This window comes from Pongo pygmaeus, chromosome 19 (genome assembly GCF_028885625.2).
Source record: "Pongo pygmaeus isolate AG05252 chromosome 19, NHGRI_mPonPyg2-v2.0_pri, whole genome shotgun sequence".
NCBI classification, from domain to species: domain Eukaryota; kingdom Metazoa; phylum Chordata; class Mammalia; order Primates; family Hominidae; genus Pongo; species Pongo pygmaeus.
This window is the reverse complement of record NC_072392.2, coordinates 11,844,336-11,860,547: the sequence shown is the minus strand read 5'-3', so window position 1 is coordinate 11,860,547 and position 16,212 is coordinate 11,844,336. Positions and strand designations below refer to the sequence as shown.

The 16,212-nt window shown below is 43.5% G+C and overlaps 1 protein-coding gene and 1 long non-coding RNA gene across 2 annotated transcripts in view; one reads left to right on the top strand and one right to left on the bottom strand.

The window, feature by feature from the left end:
- Positions 1-16,212, bottom strand: part of DNAH9 (dynein axonemal heavy chain 9) — a 379,881-nt gene that overhangs the window by 86,193 nt on the left and 277,476 nt on the right. The window contains exons 52-57 of the mRNA XM_054456248.2: positions 15,887-16,075; positions 12,465-12,700; positions 7,525-7,647; positions 6,304-6,508; positions 3,959-4,123; positions 769-909 (exon numbers count right to left, since the gene is read on the bottom strand). Coding sequence (XP_054312223.2) covers positions 769-909; positions 3,959-4,123; positions 6,304-6,508; positions 7,525-7,647; positions 12,465-12,700; positions 15,887-16,075 — 1,059 coding nt within the window. The remainder of the gene's footprint in view (positions 1-768; positions 910-3,958; positions 4,124-6,303; positions 6,509-7,524; positions 7,648-12,464; positions 12,701-15,886; positions 16,076-16,212) is intronic.
- On the top strand, positions 2,513-12,928 carry LOC129016680 (uncharacterized). The gene is made up of 3 exons (XR_008494935.2): positions 2,513-2,735; positions 11,768-11,926; positions 12,536-12,928. It is a non-coding gene; the product is annotated as an uncharacterized LOC129016680 (long non-coding RNA).

The window sequence follows — 16,212 nt, the reverse complement described above, 5'->3', positions numbered from 1 at the left end:
GTGTATGTGAAATCTCCATGTGTCTATATACATGTGGTCTCTCTCTCCTATTTCTCTGTGTGTATATGTATGCATGTCCTCTTTGTTGGGTCAAACCAAAGAAGTTTAGAAATGCTTCACTACCTCCTAATGCCTCTTCAATTGTGGTCTTTTGGTGAATGCCCTAGGGGAGAAAGATGTACTTCCAGAGATGCACTAAAAATTTATAGGTCTTTATTTTTTCATGAGTAAGATAAGTTTAGTCAGCACTTACAGTTTGCTAACATCTTTGGTTTTAGGAATATTTCAACAATCATAAGGCAGGAGCTTTGGGGATATTAGGGTCATAAGAAAACTAATTTAAAGTTGGTGTATTATTATTGCCTGCTTTGGACTTTAATCAATACAAGTGACACATTTGATTGTCTATTATATTTTAAGCTCTTTGGGGACAGAGATCACTTCTCAGATTTCTTCGGTATCACCTTCCACACATTCAATAAGCATAGTACCTACCATATCATGTGTGCCTACTGAAAGAATGAGCCAAGACTTGCTGTGGTGTCCTGTTCTGTTCCAGTCAAAATTACCCGTGAGTCATGTAAGACCCAATTAAAGAGATGAGGATGGTAAGAGATGTCTGAAGGTAACATAGCTGCTCTCCTGGCTTTGATCTTACAGACCTGCCATAGCTAATGATCTTACATGGATAAGCTCTCACAGAGAGCTGCATTGGCAATATTACACTGCTTTATTATAATCAGGCAAGAAACTCCAGGTGTAAGTCACCTTGAGAGAAAACTGGTACATTGGATGGATCTTGCTGAGGTCGTTCATGATGAAGTAGAGCAGTGAGGCCCTGGCAGCTGCTGGCCGGTAGTGCTCTCGGGCCTCGTTGATTTTCACTTCGGTCATCTTGGCCTCCTGGACCTGTTGGAAAAATAAACAGCTGCCCACTGTTCCAACCAACCAGGGCTTCCTGAGAATCATTTTGGCCCCTCTGTGTGAGTAGACGTGTGTCTGCTTAGGGGATGGCGTGAAAAGGGATGGGGATGATGGGTAGAAAGTTGAAAAGCTGCTATGGTATTCCTTCCTAGAACTTGGATGAGAAAGGAGATGGTAAACTTCTAGTGCTTTCAGAGGGTGAGGTGTCAGCTCTTCCACTTGGGAAGTGTGAGCCATGAAAGCCTCCACACTCCATCTCTAATGAGAAAGATTTCATGGAAATGCAAAAAAAAAAAGTATGACTCAAAAATGAACTGGAATGCCAAGCAGTGGAAATCTAGGGAAAGAAACATAGTATAGTCTTCTTTTTTCTTAATTTTTATGAAATAGTTCATATGTAATTTCACGAAGATATCTTTCAATGGAATATTCTATTTTCAGAAAATTTCTTTTTTTGTTCGTTTGTTTGAGACAAAGTCTCGCTCTTGTCCCCAGGCTGGAGTCCAATGGCACGATCTTGGCTCACTGCAACCTCCGCCTCCTGGGTTCAAGCGATTCTCCTGCCTCAGCCTCCCCAGTAGCTGGGATTACAGGCACCTGCCACCATGCCTGACTAATTTTTGTATTTTTAGTAGAGAAGGGGTTTCACCATGTTGGCCAGGCTGGTCTCGAACTCCTGACCTCAGGTGATCCACCTGCCTCAGCCTCCCAAAGTGCTGGGATTACAGGCACGAGCCACCGCACCCGGCCAGAAAATTGCTTATGACAGGTAAAAATAAGAAATGAGACCTCAGGATCAGGAAGACAGATTTCTGTTGGACTCTGCCTCTAAATGCAAACCTCAGTATGCTCTGCCCTTATGCTCCAAAATAGAGGAAAGTTACTGATAATTTGTGGGAGCACCACAGGAAAAGGCAATGATCCTTATCGAAGATGTTCTCATAATAAACAATTACAAACTGCAGGAGTATCACAAAAGGGAACAATCAGAAGGTCCCTTTCCAAAACAAAACAAAACCAAAAACACCCAGAAGGATTAGCATCTCATGAACTGAGAATGACTGAACAAACTCACCATTAACAAAGTATGTTTTAGAGCAGTGGACACAAAAGGAAGCATAAAACATGGACATTATGAAAAAGAACAGGCATGTCTGGAAAAGAACTAGCTAGAACTTCTAAAAATAAGAATATAGTTATTTAAATTTAAAAAGTGTTCAGTTTAAATAATAGACTGGAGCTGAAAAGAAAATCAGTAAACTAAGAGAAATCTTAGGAAATTGTTACAAAAGCAACTCAGAAAGAAACAGAGATGGAAAATATGTGAAAGAGGTTCATGATCTTTGATGTCCATCAGGACGTAGCCCAATTTTCCCAGCATGGTTTACACAGCCCTATACAATGGAAACTCAGGCCACCTTTCATGCCTCATTGCCAGTGACAACTTCCAGCTCCCACCCCCTCTATGTTCCAGTTACACTCAAGGGAAGCACCTCCTCCCTTTCACCCAATGTGGGTTGAGTGTTCCTCCTTTGTGTGTTCACTGGTCCCTGTGCTTTCTTGACCTCAGCCCTCAGCCCTGTTTTGTAACTGCCTGTTTACTTGTCTTTCTTCCTTAGAGGGCAAAGCCCTAAAAGCCTAGGATTATGGCAAATTTCTTGCTGTATCTCCAACTTTCATCATGGATCTTAGAATACAGTGGCCTCAAGTAAGTGTTCATGAGGCGAATAAATGAGAAAGAGAGAGAAGACAAAAAGAAAAGGAACAACAAAAGGAAAAAGAAGCTTCATACAACCCTCAGCACACAGCAGGTACTCAATAAGTGTTCATTGATTTTAAAGAAAAAGATAAAAAAACAACAACAGATGAAGAGGTGGGGAGAAGAGATCAGTATGCTGCATCCCATCCTCTGACCTACTCTCTTGATGTAAGTTGGGTCTGTCTCCCCAGCTCTCTTATCCAGGGCAGTGACAGCTCTACCATAATTACTTTACAAACTCTCATGCCCCCAACCAGAGATACGAAGGACATAGATAACTGGTAGTGGAACCTGGTGGTCACATCCCTGCTGTTGACCCAACATTCGGCTGACTCTTCCTCCTTTCAATCTCATCACTCCAACTTCAGCTGTCCATCACCCCAGAGTGGGTATGACCTGGTTTATCTGTCTCACCCATCATTGCTTTTCATATTTCCTACCTTGTCTCTACCTAGAACGAAGTCTTTCATATTTGGAGAAATCCCAATAATCTGGCAATAAGCATCTTCCCTCAAAGGTATATTGTTCCTGGACACTGTTACAGATATGCTCTGTCCTGCTCAGGGCCAATATCTCCAATGCTCTTCTGATCCAAGCATGAGACTGAGACTGCAAAAGGCCTTGTTGGAGGTTTGGTGGTATGCTGGGACAGAGCAGGGGGTGGGCACCTTTCCCATCACACCCCGTCTTCTAGTCCTCACAGGGGGGACCAAGGGCCTTCCAAACATTATAAAATAAAGGAAGCTACACACAGTAGGGTACTGTGTCATCACTTCCCAGGATGATACAGTTTTTGAGAGCTGAGTTTCCCAGGAAGTCATTGAGGTTTTCTCATTAAGATCAGACTTGTGAGATTCTGCGGTCCGGTGGGTTTTGTCAGGATGCAATCATGCCCAAACCAGTTGGCTTTTCCAGCAGTGTGATTCCTTAGCTTCAGGGCAATTCCACACACTATCTGAGGTATCCATTTTGAGCTACCATTCCCTGCGCAGAACACCAGGCCCTGCAAAGGCTTAAGTGTTCATCAACTGTGGATGGAGTTAAGACATCAAAAGTATTTTCCAGAAGGTAGGAACTACATAACACAAGATATATGGGGTAGTCACTTCAGGAATCCTGCCTAGGTAGACTTTCTAGAAGAACCTTGCTAAGACAGAAAAGCCATGTGTTACTTTGACTTTTTTCTAAAAGTCAGACTCATTGTCTAAGAGGAGAGAAAATTGTAGGAGGACCCCAGCCTAGGCTGCCTTCCCAGACTAGCCAGAGGAGTTTTACCTTTTTCTCAACTTCGGCAGCAGTCTGCTTGGTGATCTCCAGGTTTTCCACCAGCGCTGTTTCTCCCAGGAAGTTCCCAGAGGCGGAGGAGAGGCGAGAGAGAAGACTGTCTTCCAACGTTTTCAGGGTAATTTTGAATCCATTCTGCTGCTTTGTGAGATCGGACTGCAAATATCAAGCAAGAGACAGTCAGGTGCAGATGCCCAGGGCATCCTGCTCTAAGGATACGTCTGAATAGGGCGAGAGTCCCTTGCCTTAAAGATAGTAAATTGGAGGCAGAATAGCAAAGAGCTTCAGACCATGAGCAGGAGACAAGGAGTCAAAATTGGTGCCCAACTGTACAATATTCTGGGCTCATGACCTTGAGTCAGTTTACTCTCTTTACTCTTCTGTAATCCCAGTCCCTACTTGTAGGATTTCTGTGCTATGCTTAATGCACAATGGGCAACACACTGCATTATCAGTGTTCACTAAATGGAGCTTATTTCTGCGACTAGAGGGTTAGGGTCCAGTTTTAGTTCTCTGGAGAGTTCTCTCTATTACCAATTTACTTTAATGAACAACTCTCCTATGGCTTACTTAAAAAAAAAATCAGCAGAATCTGTCTTCCAGTTTAGCCTGTGTAAAACCATGGCAGACTGTATAAAAGCTTTCTCGAGGCTGGAGTGGGGTGCTGGTATCCAAGCGGATCTCATCTCATCCTCTCTTACTGCTCTGTATCCTAAAGCACTAACTTCAGGCAGCTGTAGTGTCTTTGCCCTTGTACAGCCTTTGGATCCGTGGGAAGAACAACCTTCCTGTTGGAGGTTCCAGCCACAGCCACCCTGACCTTTCTTCTGTTTCTTAAAACCACATATCTTGATCCTGTCTTAAGACCAGGATTTGCTGTTCTCTGTGCTGGGAATGCTCTATGCCCAGAGGCTTTACAATTATTTAGGAATTAGCTCAGATGCCAACTCCTCACAGACTCTTTTTCTGACCACCACTGTTTAAATTTGCCCTCTGGCTTTCCAGTATTACCCTGTTTTATTTTCTTAAAAATTCTTATCACTATCTGAATGGCATTGTTTATTTGTTTACATTGCTGTTTTCTGTGTTCCTCCACTAGAGTGTAGATTCCATGAAGGCTGGGACATGGTTTTCTTTGCTCACTGCTGAATCCTCCATACCTCAAATCCTGCCTGTTACAGAATTGGTGCTCCCTAGGTATCTGTTCAATGAATGAATGATTGCAGGAAGCGGAGTCCCAGGGAGCCCTGAACTCAATCTCTCATGCACTGGAATTCCGCCTCCCAACCCCACCATATTGTATAATCTAATCACATTTAAAGAGAGGACAAAAAGCACGTTATCTGCTATGGATTGAATTGTGTTGTCCTAAAAGTCCTATGTTGAAGCCTTAACTCCCCACGTGACTATATTGGAGATGTGGCCTTTAAGGAGGTAATTAAGGTTAAATGAGGTCATCAGGGTAGAGCCATGGCTTTCTTTGTGTGCAAAGAAGAGGTCACGTGAGGTCACAGTGAGAAGGCCACTGCCTCCAAGGCAGGAAAAGAGGCCTCACCAAAAACCAACATGATCGCAGACTTCCAACTTCCAGAATTACAGGAGAACAAATATGTGTTATTTAAGCCACCCCGTCTATGGTATTTTGTTATGGCAGCCCAAGCTGACTAAGACATGACCCTAACATTGTTGGACCTAGTTCTGTTACCCTTGTAGAATTTCATTCCGCTTAGTTCTGGCACGTGGACCTGTGTGATCAGCAGCACTCATGTTCATGCCAGGCTCTGCTCTTGGTCATAGGAGTGTCCAGCCTCCAAGCTGTTTTTTTTTTTTTTCTTTTTTTTGAGACAGAACCTCACCGTATTTCCAGGCTGGAGTGCAGTGGCACGATCTTGGCTCACTGCAACCTCCGCCTCCCAGGTTCAAGAGATTCTCCTGCCTCAGCTTCCTGAGTAGTTAGGACTACAGGCTAGTGCCACCGTGCCCAGTTAATTCTTATTTTTTTTTTAGTAGAGATGGGGTTTCACCATGTTGGCCAGGCTGGTCTCGAACTACTGACCTCATGATCTGCCCACCTCGGCCTCCCAAAGTGCTTGGATTATAGGCATGAGCCACCACGCCTGGCCTTCAAACTGTTTTTGCTTCTGTTCTTCAGCTCACCCACCCTTCTTTTCCCAGTATGGTATTCCCAGGTTGCTACATGGGGTCGGCAGTCTTCCAGAGTCTAGCAGAACCCACCTGACTTAATCCAGGAAAAACAGCCCCCCTCCGCAACCTCTCCCAGAGTGCAGTACACTGCAGGCTCTAATGGCAGAGCATTTTCTCCCTTCTGTCCTCACCTTCAGCTGCTCCAAGTCTGGCCTCTCCATGCTGACCACAGCAGCCAGCAACTGGTCCTCCAGGCCATCCCTGGTCACGGTAAAGTTGATCAGGGTGGCCTGAGCCTGCAGCTCGGGCTGGTAGCGAGGATTAGCCAGCTTGGTGTGGAGGATGAGCCGGAACTTGGGATTGTATTCACATTCTTTGTCTCCAATTTTAATGAATCTGGAACATAAAGGCTCATGTGAAGGTGAGGTGCCTTCCTGCAAAATTTGGTTGGGGTCAGAATTTGAGATTTTTTTTCAAACAACATTGCCATATTCAGATGGATTCCTCCTGAGTATGTCTAGGATGAGCCCTGGGATTATTTTTTGCACTAATGTTGGGAACAGGTGTGGAGGGGGATAGACGTTTTCCCATGGCTGTCATGTTTGGTTCTGTACTGTGCAACTCTAGGAAGAGCCATGCCTGTTCTGTCAATGTAGTTTAGTACATTATGAACAATTTTCAGCAGATGGCAGTGAAGTGTCTTGAGGAAGGTGAACCAACCACCTTGCAGTTTCCACAAGGTGCTTTATATGCCAGCAATAGGGCTTACTTTTCCTCATGGCTGACAGGGGAATGACATCTATGGGTGAAAATGATTAACCAAGTAAATGAGCACGACTTGAGGACAGTAAAGGCAATGATGGCCCCAGCAGTGGGTGAGGCTCCTGAGTCAAGCACCCCTTCATGATAATTACTCTGCCCCTCATACGAACCCATTGCCCATCTCCTTCCTCTCTTTTCCTCTCCACACCACCCCCTGCTTTGCCTTGTGCTTGCTAAGCCCTCATCATGAGCCAGCACTCAAAGTAGCAGAGACTCATTAAATGGACAAGGAACCGAGTTGTCAGAATTCAGATGACTGGCTTGTATAAGATGCTCATACTTAAAAGCCAGTCTGCTTTTTGACCGATTTCCTTCTCAAGTTTCTCCAAAATTGTGCACTGTGGCCATTTAGAAGGAAGTCAATTGGGACACTGGCTGATGGAAGCAAAGTTTCTTCAGGAAACTTTCTCTAGGAAACAAAGGCCACTAAATAGAGCTCTGCTGGAAGAAAGAAAGGTGGATGTGCTGCAGGGAGCTACTTGACATGAACCGAAGACAGGAAATTCTAGGAAGAGCAGACCTCTTCATGATTCTAACTAGGGCCATGAACCAGCTCCCCATGAAGGGTCAGCAACACAGCTGAGTCTTACCGTCCTTTTTTAATGACTTCTCTCCCAAGCAGGGGTCCCAGAACAGGATCAATGGACTCCTCTAGATTTTCAATCAGCACCACAGCTCCAGCTTCCAGGGCCTGCTCTATGATTTGAAGGTAGCTGGGGAAGCAAGTATGAGTCCGGGAGTATGAGACTGTGGCAAGCTATGGAGTCGAGACCATTTAATGAGACAAGTGTGGCCTCTAAGACATGGTGGTATAGTTGGAGGCATAGCTATTTGGAATGTTTTCAGTGGCCACATTTTTTCCCTATGTAAAGTTATATTTATGTGATTCTACACACTTTTAGAAATAGGGAGACATTATAAAATACAAAAAAGATAATGAAAACCATAATGTGTCTTTAACATTTTGGTGTATACTGTGTATATTTGAATATATTATATTATCAAGTTTAGCTTTGATAGTATTAGATTCATATGATGGTTTTGTTTTATAACCTGTTTTTTTGACATAAAATATATTGTAGTCATTTCACCATGTCATTAAATATCCTTCCATGTAATTTTAAATGACTGGGTATTAGGCCATATTGATACACCTGAATTTATCAATCAATTAACAAAGATCTAGGTTACTTTTAACTTTTCAGTGTTATGTAGAGTTTAATAAATATGTAAATAGGTTGATTTTCTTAAAGTCAATTTATAAGACTGATATAATACAGTTCAAATAAAGAATAACAATAAAACTTTATGGAACTCAACCAAAGATCCTACAGTTAACCTAAAAGAATACAGTGAGGCTGGCAAAGAGAAAACCAATAATGAAGAAGAGGAGGGACTCATTATCTAATACTAAATATTTTATATATATCAACAATATAGATGTGTAGAAAGAAGGCTTAAAGGACAGCATATACCAATAAGTTGGCAGTGTTTTTGAAAGATGAATTATAGAAGTTTTTATTTCTTTATGTTTTTTATAACTCCTAACCCGCCCTCTCATTTTTTTTTACAGTGATGATACATTACCTTTGTAATGAGAAACACCACAATAAATGTTACTAAATATAAAAGTAAATAAGAGCTGGTGTGGTATTAGATACATAGAAAAGAATAATTACCCTATTTAATAAAATAATTTAATATATAGTAAAATGACATTTCTAATTAATTCAGGAAAGAATGGAAAACTTAATATTTGGTATTGAAACAATAGCTATCCACTTGGAAAATTAGTCTGTACCACATATAGTAGCTTAAACTATTTAAATTGATTGGATTTCCAGGTAAAAAGAAAACTCAAAAAACTTAAAAATGGGCCAGGCCTGGTGGCTCATGCCTGTAATCCCAGAACTTTGGGAGGCCAAGGTGGGACGATTGCTTGAGGCCAGGAGTTTGAGACCAGCCTGGGCAATATAGTGAGACACTCTCTCTACAAAAATCTAAAAATAGCAGGGCGTGGTGTTGCGCATCTGTAGTTGCAGCTACTTGGGAGGCTAAGGTGGAAGGACTGCTTGAACCCCGGAGGTCGAGGCTGCAGGGAGCCATGATTTCACCACTGTACTCCAGCCTGGGTGACAGAGTAAGACCCTGTCTTAAAACAAACAAACAAAAAACTAAAAACTAAAAATGTAGGTGACTATTTTAAAAATTCTTGGAGAAAAAAGACTCCTCTAGGCATCATTTATAGAATAAATGGTTGACAAATCTGATCAAATAAAAAACTAAAATAAAATGAACTGTAGTAGGTAAAACCTCACAGAAGTAAATTAAAAGACAAATGAGATGAACAAATTTTCATTCATATGAAGAAAGAAGACTATACATATTACATATAATGCAACATTTGTATTCAAATAATATACAACAAATCTAGAAAACCATTCAACAGGAAAGTAGTTAATGGACATGAACTAAGAATTAATTGAACATATTTATTAAGGGCCTACAATGCATTCGGCAGTGTTTTAGACACTAGGGACACTGCAATGAGCAAAAAGAACATGCACCTGTCTAAAATGCACTGTTAGTCAGCTGGGAAAGAATATTTTAATTAAAGTTTCGGGAGAAGGCCAGGGTTGGATTACTACGTGACTGAAGATGCAAATAAAAATATATCATATTGGCCGGGCACGGTGGTTCACGTCTGTAATCCCAGCACTTTGGAAGGCTGAGGCGGGTGGATTACCTGAGGTCAGGAGTTCAAGACCACTGGGCAATATGGTGAAACCCTGTCTCTACTAAAAATACAAAATTTAGCCAGGCATAGTGGCACACGCCTGTGATCCCAGCTACTCAGAAGGCTGAGGCAGGAGAATTGCTTCAACCCAGGAGGTGGAGGTTGCAGTGAGCCGAGATAGCGCCACTATATCCACATATATATCATAGCATGCCTTGGCATTCACTTCTCAACAAAGTTTGCTCTATAAGATGGATGCATTATAATATTTAATATTTGATTTGGTTAACTATTATTTTTAACATCATGTGTTCAATTTGAACAGCCCCGAGTGATCTGGACCTCAGTGCATGCATGCTTGGGACATGTGGCCAGAGCAACAAAGCTCACTTTGAGTGGCTGTTTGCTAGAGTGGATAAATCTTGGGTTTCTAAGTGAGGATGACCCAGGTTCAAATAGTGCCACCATTACTTTTTTTTTTTTTTTTTTTTTTTTTTTTTGAGACAGAGTTTTCACTCTTGTCCCCCAGGCTGGAGTACAGTGGCGCGATCTCGGCTCACTGCAACCTCCGCCTCCTGGGTTCAAGGGATTCTCCTGCCTCAGCTTCCTGAGTAGCTGGGATTACAGGCGCCTGCCACCACGCCCAGCTAATTTTTGTATTTTTAGTAGAGTCGGGATTTCACCATGTTGGCCAGGCTGATCTTGAACTCCTGACCTCAAATGATCTGCCCGCCTTGGCCTCCCAAAGTGCTATGATTACAGGCTCGAGCCACTGTGCCCAGCTGCCTCCATTACTTTTTAAACATATTTATTAATTAATATATTTAAATTGTGGTAAAATATACGTAACATATATTGTGTGCCGTCTTAATGTGTACAGTTCCATGGCTTTAAGTACACTGTTGTGCATCCATCACCATCATCCATTCACAGAACTGTTCTTGCAAAACCGAAACTGGCCGGGTGCGGTGGCTCACTCCCAGCACTTTGGGAGGCTGAGACAGGCAGATCACAAGGTCAGGAGTTCGAGACCAGCCTGGCCAACATAGTGAAACCCCGTCTCTACTAAAAATACAAAAAAAAGTTAGCCAGGTGTGGTGACGGGCGCCTGTAGTTCCAGCTACTCAGGAGGCTGAACCAGGAGAATTGCTTGCTTGAACCCGGGAGGCAGAAGTTGCAGTGAGCTGAGATCGCACCACTGCACTCCAACCTGGGTGACAGAGTGAGACTCCGTCTCAAAAAACAAACAAACAAAAAAACAAAACAAAACCTGAAACTCTGTACCTGTGAAACACTAACTCTCCATTCCCGTCTCCCTCCCGCTCCCTGGCAAACACCATTCGACTTTCTGTCTCAATGAATTTGGCTACCCTGGGAACTTTGGATGAGAGGAATCATACCACATTTGTCTTTTTGTCACTGGCTTATTTTACTCTGCATAACACTTTAAAGATTCATCCATGTTGTGGCATGTGTCAGAATTTTTTTCCCTTTTTTTTTAACTTCAATTTTATTTTATTTAAATTTTTTTTCTTTGAAAACATTTTTTACTTTTAATTTTTATGGGTACATGGGTGTATATATTTATGGGGTACATAAGCTATTTTGATACAGGGATGCTATGCGTAATAACCACATTATGGAAAATGGGGTATCCATGTCCTTAAGCATTTCTCCTTTGTATCACTAACAATCTAATTATGCTCTTTTAAGAACTGTTTTCCTTTTAAGGCAATAATATTCCGTTGCATGTGTACATCACATTTTGTTTATCCATTTATCTGAGTTCCCTTCACCTTTTGTCTATTATGAATAATGCTGCTATAAACGCAAGTGCCAAATTTCCATCACTTTTAAAATGGCGAACTCCCCAGGGAAATTACTTAACTTCCGTGAACCTCTGCTTCCTCGGACGTGAAATGGAACCAATAACCTTACTGGTTATTAACCGGTTGATTACTAACCTTATTAACTGTGTGGATTAAGGACGGCATTTGAGATAAAACCCCTAACACCAAGACTGATGCATATCAACCTCCTAATGAATGATGTCTGCCTCACTTCCTCTTCCCCATTGCCCCATCCTGTTTCCCCAGGTGCCCTGATGACATAGAACAGGATGAGTACTGAAACCACAAGGCTAAAATGAAGGGAGTCATGAGGGATGCTGAGGCCCAAGCCACTGAAGCCTGGTGGGTGCTGGCCAGACATTCTCTGTGCCATTTAAGTCCCTTCACATGGTAACTTTCCCATAGGTAAGTACGAAGCCACATGGCAGGTACCAAGGGCTCTGAAGGTTTCATAACTAACTCAGCTGCTCCACGGGACTTACTGAAATGTACAATTGTGCCTCAGGAGGAGAGTTTTGTTCTTTCGATGTGGCTCTAGGGCAGAGGTAGAAATAATGGGTAGAGGAGAGATAAGGGAGGCAGCTTTGACTAAGTGTGAGGAAGACTTTATAAAGCACAGAGCTATGTGACAATGGGATGTGAAGTTTGGGGAGGAAGTGTTTAAGGGACAATGAAAGGATGAGCTCCAGGGATGGTGAAGAAAGGACCCCAGAATGGGTCGAGAGGTTGTGGCACATAATTTCTCACGTGGATGAAAAGCAAAGACTTAGTACCCAGGCATCTTTCATTGAGATGTTTGCTAAAATGGAAGGAGAAACATGAGAAGCCTGATGGAGAGACCAGGAGTGTACAAACCATTCACTGGGGCTTAAAATCTGCTCATGATCTATACATTTTCCTGCACAAATGGCTAAAGTGGGAACTTTTGTGCTCAACCACTTACCCTTTCTGACCAATCTGCGTGACCTGGAGATCTTCACCATATTTATTCTTGATCCATTTGATGCCTTGTAGCTGAGGGTCAACCATGAGTGGCCAGCGCTCACAGTTGATGAGAATGGTGGCATTCTCCACGGACATGCGGTCGGCTGGGAGGCCCTCGTTCTGCCAGGCAGCCACGTCAGCATCATCCATCAGCATCCTCAGGGGATCCAGGGCCGGGGTGACTGGAATGGGAGTCTGGTGAAGAAGAAACACCACCCCATGCTCAGAACAGAAGCAGACATTCTCAGCTGGGTGAATGCATAGTTACTCACCAAATGACACAACTCCTTTAAAAGCAAGATCAACGTCCCGCTGAAGAATGCTTTTCTGGCTGTGTGATTATTTCTGGAAGCAGGTTCTATTAAAGTCCTGATAGCTTTATTTTTTTTTTTCTCTCCATGGATGAATAACTGCAGAAATTCAGCTCGTGTGACTGATTCTTTGTTTTTCAGTATCTTTACCTAAGTCAAGTTTCTACTAGATTATCTGTATTTTAATCTATGACCTCCTACACACTCTCACCCATGTTAACAGTGTTATTTCTCTGCTATATGTCTGTGTTTTTTGTGCACGCTTCATGAACCAGAACCAGGTCCCATGCCTAGTGGGTTTGCTCCTGTCTCCACTAACCGGCACAAACCACTCTTTCCTCATGTCTGTTTCACCAGCTTGCAAGAGGCTGGATGGGTTTTCTTTTCCTCTTCCCCAAACACCCCATTCACTTGCAGGACTCTTTCTTGCAAACTTTCCTGCTGGTGCCTGTGGGGAACCTGGCGAGTATTTATCGGTCTGAGAACTTGACTGTGGCTTCTCTTATGCCCCTTCAGGGCTCCTGTGTGTGCCCCAGACACTTCTTTTTCTTCTTTGTTAGCCTTTCCCTGCTCACTTAGTTCTTTTTTTTTTTTTTGAGATGGAATCTTGCTCTGTCACATAGGCTGGAGTGCAATAGCATGATCTCAGCTCCATGCAAACTCCACCTCCCGGGTTCAAGTGATTCTCCTGCCTCAGCCTCCCTGGTAGCTGGGATTACAGGTGCCCGGCACCAGACCCAGCTAATTTTTGTGTTTTTAGTAGAGACGACGTTTCACCATGTTGGACAGGCTGGTCTCGAACTCCTGACCTCAGGCAATCCACCTGCCTCGGCCTCCCAAAGTACTTGGATTATGGGCGCGACCCACCATGCTGGGCTCACTTAATTTTTTTTTACAGGCAATCTTTTTCATTGATGACCCATATATATATTTTTAAATTAAGGTAACATTGATACAAAATAAGTTAACCATTTTAAAGTGCACAATTCAGTGGCATTTAGTCTATGCATAACATTATGCAGCCATCAGCTCTACCCCCAAAACATTTCATCACCCCCAAATCCCATACTCATTCGACAGCCCCCCCCGATTTCTGTCTACCCCCAGGTCATGGAAACTATGAATACGTTTTCTGTTCCCTTGGATTTTCTTATTCTGGATATTTTACTATAAATGAATCCTACCATATGTCACCTTTTGTGTCTGGTTACTTTCACTTAGCATAATGCTTTCGAGGTTTAGACAAATACCCTTTTAACTCCTTCATCTCACTCCTCTCTGAAGTTTGTTTTGCCCAATTATCCCAGGGAAACCTCTCCAAACCATCTCCCATCCTCTTAATTGTATCTACCAAGGGCACAAATGACCAGTACTACAGTATCCAGCAAACCTCTGAAGGGAAATCAGCCCCTTGGGGATTCTTATCTGGGACCAGAATTGTGTTCCAACATATTTTTTCCCTTTGTAATCTCATGCATTCTATTTGACGTGCTCAAAAACATTATTCTGAGAAGGAATCCGTAGGCCTCACCAGACTGCCAAAGACGTCCATGACACAAGAAAGCTTAAGAACCCAAACAAAGCCAGAAAAATCCTCACTAAGCTGCTACTGAGCTCCTCATCTTCATTCACTCAGTTAATGATGGTTCCTTCAACAATTTCCTTTTTCCAAAAGTGTTTAGGATGAGTCAAACAGCTGCTTTATTTTTTATTTGCTAGCATTTTAAAAACTACTGTTCAGCTAATTGTCAGGTGAGCAGGGTTTTATGAGCTGATCTGAGACAACAGTGATCACTATAGAAAGAGTTTTTGTTCTAAGGTTCTACTTACAAATAGATCTGGAATACAGCTTTTACCTTATTTTGTGAAATTTGGGGCTGACTTTCACCCTCACTGACGTTTTTTGTTTGTTTGTTTGTTTTTTGAGACGGAGTCTCGCTGTGTCGCCCAGGCTGGAGTGCAGTGGCGCTATCTTGGCTCACTGCAAGCTCCGCCTCCCGGGTTCACGCCATTCTCCTGCCTCAGCCTCCTGAGTAGCTGGGACTACAGGCGCTGGCCACCACGCCCGGCTAATTTTTTATATTTTTAGTAGAGACGGGGTTTCACTCTGTTAGCCAAGATGGTCTCGATCTCCTGACCTCGTGATCTGCCCGCCTCAACCTCCCAAAGTGCTGGGATTACAGGCGTGAGCCACTGCGCCCGGCCCACCCTCGCTGACTTCTATGAGCCTAATCTCCTCAAGTAGACTGGGAACTTGCCAAAGGTATCCCGGTCTTGAACGTTTTGTGTGCCTCCTGTATAGTGGAGTGGTAGGACACGCTAAATACATAGGGAGTATTTGTGGGTTGCTATAAGTGATGCGAAAGTGCCAAGAAAATATTAGGACTTCTGATGCTCGGGTCCAAGTACAGCTTTGAATCCCCTTTAATGGGAAACCAGTATTTCTCCACTTAGTTACATTGCAGGGGGTGGGGGGCGGGTGATGTAAAGGGATGGGTTGGGAGTAACATCCACCTAGCCACACGAACAGGACAAGCTGAACTGCCCAAACAAGAAGCATGTGAGCAGCTGTTCATGGGATCATGCAGGACGGAAGCCGACGAAGGATATCTGTGAGTCACTGGCACAAGCTGTGTAGCTTTAGGGCCCAGTAACAAGGTGCAGTGTAGGATCTGGGAAATGGAACTTCCCCTGACTGCTCCTATGAAGTTTGGCTCTGGAGTGGGGAGATCAGAGACGAAAATGGTTTTTTTTTTTTTTTTTTTTTCTATCTCCCAGGTTTCACAGCTTTAAGGATTGCTAGGAGACAGCCTGCGGGGAAGAGGACTAGTGTTCCCGTGGAGGACTGCCTTCAGAGGAGAGGTGCTGCCCCCAGGTGGCCTGGAGGGCAGTGGGCAGCAATGCAAGGCAGTGTGGAAGGACACGGGTACGCAGGTTTCACACCTGGTGCTCAGAGGGTGGTGGGGGTGAGTGTGCGGGAGGACACCAGAGGATGTGAATTATGACCGTGATGTCTTCCCATTGGTGCCCAGAGGCTGATGTGGTCGGGAGAAATTCAGGCCATACGTACTTTCAGCTGGCTCAGGTAGGGCCTCCAAGTTCCGTCCAGGAGGCTCTGCCGATATTTCTTTGTGAAGAAGCCAAGGTAGGAAATGAAAGCCGTTGTAAGTAAAATGTCTCCACATAACGTCCTTTCCTGCTGTTTGAAGTTCTGCACGGCGTCTGCCCACCTCACGTTTTCAGAAGTGAGTCCTCCAACCTACCATTTCAAAAGCCAGAGAGGAGAGGAGGCGTGTTACACAGCAGGTCATAGAGCCGTGATTCCATCATGGAGAGCGCCCACTGCACGCTTCATAGCGGGAAGAGGCAGAACGTCACTTACATGGCCCTTTCCAC